Here is a 5,395-nt window from a genome sequence, read left to right on the forward strand (position 1 = left end):
TGTGTGTGTGTGTGTGTGTGTGTGTGTGTGTGTGTGTGTGTGTGTGTGTGTGTGTGTGTGTGTGTGTGTGTGTGTGTGTGTGTGTGTTTTTTAATTTGTGTATCTATTACGCTTTATATGTCATTTATTTAAAATTGATTAACCAGACAAATCTATTTGCAACGAAAAGAGAAAACAGGTGAGAATAACAACGTATACTTCCATAGATTTAGCATCAATTGCAAAATAGTCTTAAAGTGGATGTTTGTTCCTAAAGTTCCAAACGATGTTAGGGAAACGTTTTTTTTTATAGCCGTCAAAATAGGTCACAATCCGCGAGCCAACCTGGCCCATCACGGGTTCGGGCCGGGTTGGGTTTGAAAAATACAACCCACTTATATGCAGGTAAGATTTCAACCCGGCTCATTTAGACCCGGCTCATGCGGGTTGAACCCGTGGTGAGCCGGGTTGGCCCACCAACCCACCTACCTAATTTTATTTTTTTAATTTATTATTTTATTTATAAAACCCTAAAAATAAAATACTTTCTTCACTCACTGTGTATACCAAAAAAGTAACATCTGCTCTCACAAATCACTTTCATAGTACTTGCTCTCATTTGACGGTGCTATCACCCTCACTTCACTGAAATTTTTCAAGGAACAGATAAAACACCCTTCCTTTTTTCTTCTCTTTTCTCCACATTTTTGTTTTCTCACTTCTCTTTCTTTTTTTTTTCAAAAACCCTATAATAACAAAAATAGGGGTTTGCGAATTTGTTTTTTTTCTGGGGGATTTAAAGACATGGAATGATTTTTTCATGTTCTGACATGCTTGTATCAGATTTTGTTCATTTTATTTAAACAATTTGAGTATACATTATTTGAACAAGCTCTTTTTGATATCTTTGAATTTGAGAAATTATGTTACAGATCAAACTGTTATTTTTTTATTGATATTGATGTTGTTGAGTACTGATTCTCTTTTTTTAATATTTTTTATTGATTGTCGGAATTGTTCTGATATTAAGAAAATCTTTATTAGTGAATTTGGAGACAAAAAGAACAAGGGAGGGTTACAACAAAAACAAAAAAAAATGATGAATATAAGAAACTTATTTGTATGTATTTTTTGTTTGTTTTTTAATGACATTTGGATATATTGTACTTATTATTATTATTTTGAATTGTCTTTAACATAATTTTTTGGGAGTGAAAATTGTTTAAATTTAAATTAGAGAAAGTTTGTATTTTTTTATTTTAAAAAAATATAATTAAATGAGCTAGTGAGCCAATCCGTTTACCCACCAACCCGTGATGGGTCGGACCGGGTTCAAGTTTTTCTGGCTCGCTAATAAATGAGCCGGATTGGATTGATTCACTAAGTGACCAACCCGTGGTGGACCGGGCCGAGTCGAGCCGGATTACCCGTTTTGACAGCTCTGATTTTTTTAATGTATATCGTGTTTTTACAACAACACAAAAACTATAATTGCTACATGATGTAGTACAAATTTATTAAAGAATGTAAAACATACTAAAAAGTTAATATTAGTTAAATTAATGTCAGAGAACGTAAAATTTATTAAAATAGAAAATAGTTACCATTTTTAGGTGAATAATTTTTAAAAAATAAAACAGTACTGCTTATATATTCTTTTATTAAAAGAGCTGCTTGTACATTTATATATATATATATATATATATATATATATATATATATATATATATATATATATATATATATATATATATATATATATATATATATACACATATATACATATACTGTTATTTTATTGATTTTGTTTGTTTTAATTTTTATTATTTTTGTGGTATGTTAAATGTATTAATATTGGTTTTTGGGGTATTTAATATTTGACAAATTGTGTTGCTAAGAAGTCCTTACTTGTAGTGTGATTTTTTATATAAAAATTATAGTGTGAGTATTAATATTCATTGTATTAAATCTCAAACTACTTTTCTGGATCATTTAACAAGATTAATAATTTTTTACTAATTCATGAGTACTTATATTTTAATTTACAAATTACAAAAAAATAAATAGTTTATAAATATTATCGTTAACTTCATAAGCTAATTATATATTTTGAACTCGTGCATTCTACATTAACTAATAGCTTATTTTTAACTAAAATTTTATATATCATTAATTTTTAGTATTTATTTCTTTTAAATACTATTAAATTTAATTTAGATGATAAAATGTATATTTGATGTGCTGATTGGATAATTTTTCATAAAGAAACATAGAATAAAAATCTAATTGTCAAATTTATATGTAAAGAGGTTTTCTCTATTGTAATATGTATCATTTTAGATCTCTTTGTATCATATATTATTAACCAATATAGAAAAAATAGCAAGTCCTTAACATCTTGCAACCTAGAATTTATAATTAATTGAACTTTTTGAGACACTTATTTTATACAACATATTATTTTTATTTTTATTTTGCCACCATAGATATTAATCACATTAGTATGTGTAATTCGCAAATTCTTAATGTTCTACGGGCTAGTCAACAATGGTGGCTAAGTAAAATATTTTTCTCTTTTTTAAATAGAGACATTAGCCTTAAAACCAATGTACAAAATATTGATTTCCATTTTAAAAAACAATAATAAAAAAAAAGTCCTCTTATAAGTGTGCTTTTCATTTGATAGCTATTTCAATATTTTCATTTGTGTTATAATATGAAAGAAACATTTTTTTCCATGATATTGATAGAAGTTGAAAGAGAAATTTAGAGGTTCGAGGCAATTTCTATGAAGCAACTACGAAGGAGAATATTCTACAATAATTTAGTAAATGAAACATTGACGAACCGTAGATGAAAAGCAGCAGGTTTTTATCTGCAAAAAGCTTTCTCATCTTCCATTAATACTGTTTAAAAATTTGTTAAAAAATAAACCTTAAGTATAATTTAATTTTGTATGGTAAGATTGTCCTTACGATATATTTTAAATTAGTTTTATTTTTAATAATGTAGAATTTCTTACACATTTTTTCCCGAGGTACATATAGATGAATGAAAACATTTCAAAACCACGAACTATTTTGTCATAAATCATAATGAGACATCTTTATGTAAACTTGTAAGAGGAAGAGATTTGATGCAACGGGTCTTTTAAGAAAATTTATTTAACACTTGCAACAACAACGAAAAATAAACCTAAATAGAAAAGAATTTACATAATTTTCAATCCAAATTTTAAGAATGAGTTTATGATTTTATATATATATATATATATATATATATATATATATATATATATATATATATATATATATATATATATATATATATATATATATATATATATATATATATATATATATATATATATATATATATATATATTATTAGATTCATCCTTATCCATTTCTATAGATGGTCAATGCATGTGTATGCTTCTTTGACTGTATACATTCTTCTAGAAAAAAAGATAGACTTATTTGAAAGTAAATGACAAAACCTTATTAATCTGCAAAAACCAGACAGTGTGGCACAGACCATTGAGGTAACAACCTTGTACAAAACCTAATAATCACACGGATGATATACTTATGACAGATTTCCATCACAACATTCCAGTATTGAGTGCTGCAGAAACAGGACTTGATTGCAACTATTGTAGGAACAAAAACAGCTAAACCAGTGGTAGTGTGCGTAGATTACCCAAATAAGTTCTATATATACTCGTTGCAACATAGATATATACAAGATATATATTTCAATTTGCAGATAACGTTGGAAGAAGTCTTCAAATATAAGAATTTTACAAATATCAGTTTAAAGGTTGATTTTATCAAAACCAGAATTGCACTTCTTAACATATACTAAAACCAGATCCACGAACTCTGTATAGAAACAAACACGTGCCAGCATGGTAGTACAGTTACTGAATTTTCAAGCCGATAAAGAATGTATAGTGAAAAGTAGAAGAAACTTTTGTGTGTCCAAATTTTATCAAAGTCTAACATGTCTCAACATTTGCAGACTAACCTTCAATTCTTTAATGTATTATTATGGGTTCCTTTCTCCATGGAATGAATTTATCACAAGATGAAACCCCTGAGAGGTATAACTTATTTTTTTTATATAAGCATAAAATATCATTCTTTTGTGTTTAACATATCTATATCCAGCCATCTCCTACAGGTAAATTAACTCAGACGATGGTGCAGCTATAGTGGTCGGAATCATAAACCACGTGACTATGCATGGGAGAAGGCGGAACAAAACTGTTACATAATGGACAACCTTGAAGATAGGTTGTCCAAATTTGAAAAGGTGGTAGATGTGAGCGTGGTGAATTTTGCTGTGGCGTGGCTTCTTCTTCCTCCTCCTCCTCTTTTTCTTCATCATCTTCTTCTTCTTCTTCTTCGTCTTCTTCCATATCTTCCACACTTATTAGCGTGGCATAGTGAAATTTCTTTCTGAGCTTATTGGTTAATTGAACAGCATCGACTCCATCTCCGGTAACCACCACTCGGTCTCTGCTTTCGCCTTCTAAGGATAGCGAAAGCACTCCTGCAAGATTCACATGGCTATTACAAGCAAACACGATAAACACTAGCTAGTTTTGAATTAATTACACCACTCACCAAGCATAAACCAATAGTTAATTAGTGGAATGAAAAGTGTTTAACCATGAACCTACCTTGAGATTTGGCAGCGACTGTTAGGACTTTGGTTCTGCATTTTTCACTCTCCACTTGCACCTTTATAACTATTCTCTGCTGCAGCATATGGAAGTGTTCGAAGAACACACATATACAAAGTTATTTTCAAATAAATGTTAGCATATGTTACTATAATTGGAAGTGATCTCACCTTCATATTTTAATTTGATGATATGAAAAAAACTTTAACTTTCTGCCGTTGGAGCTAGATATCCGTAGGTGATATTGTTTAAGTTAACTTCTCTGTAATGTGCTGATGATATTATATATACAATAGGTTGAGTGCGTGACAGACATTTGGATCCCGTTCTGCACGCCAGGTAAATTGTTTGATGAACAATTTTTTTATTTTTTTTTAAATAGTGAATCTTCCAATAAGAGCTCATGGAAAAATTAAAATATATTACAAAAACTTAATTTAATTGACCTAAATTTTCTTTTAATATTTTTAGAATTATAATTGTTAATAGATTAATCAGACCTAATTCTGTAAAAGCTACTTCAATTTCTTTTTCATATTGGTGTTTTTCATGGTAAATTGTGTACTGAAATTTTAAAAATCTCAATTACACATTTTTATAGATTAATAGATAAGTAGAATTTCTTAAGTAAAAGCAACTAAATATATATATATATATATATATATATATATATATATATATATATATATATATATAACAATCATATTTAAAAATAAATATATTGTT

At 28.2% G+C, this 5,395-nt stretch overlaps 1 protein-coding gene across 1 annotated transcript; it reads right to left on the reverse strand.

Moving 5' to 3' along the window:
- Positions 1–4,174: 4,174 nt before the first annotated feature.
- Positions 4,175–4,874, reverse strand: LOC111241810 (heavy metal-associated isoprenylated plant protein 47-like). Its single transcript, XM_022781709.1, has 3 exons — positions 4,840–4,874; positions 4,667–4,742; positions 4,175–4,536 (listed from the first exon to the last, which is right to left on the reverse strand). The coding sequence occupies exons 1-3, from the start codon at positions 4,843–4,845 to the stop codon at positions 4,175–4,177; spliced, it is 444 nt and encodes a 147-aa protein (XP_022637430.1). The 5' UTR covers positions 4,846–4,874.
- Between the last annotated feature and the right edge of the window lie 521 nt (positions 4,875–5,395).

This window comes from Vigna radiata, chromosome 6, assembly GCF_000741045.1.
Source record: "Vigna radiata var. radiata cultivar VC1973A chromosome 6, Vradiata_ver6, whole genome shotgun sequence".
NCBI lineage: Eukaryota > Viridiplantae > Streptophyta > Magnoliopsida > Fabales > Fabaceae > Vigna > Vigna radiata.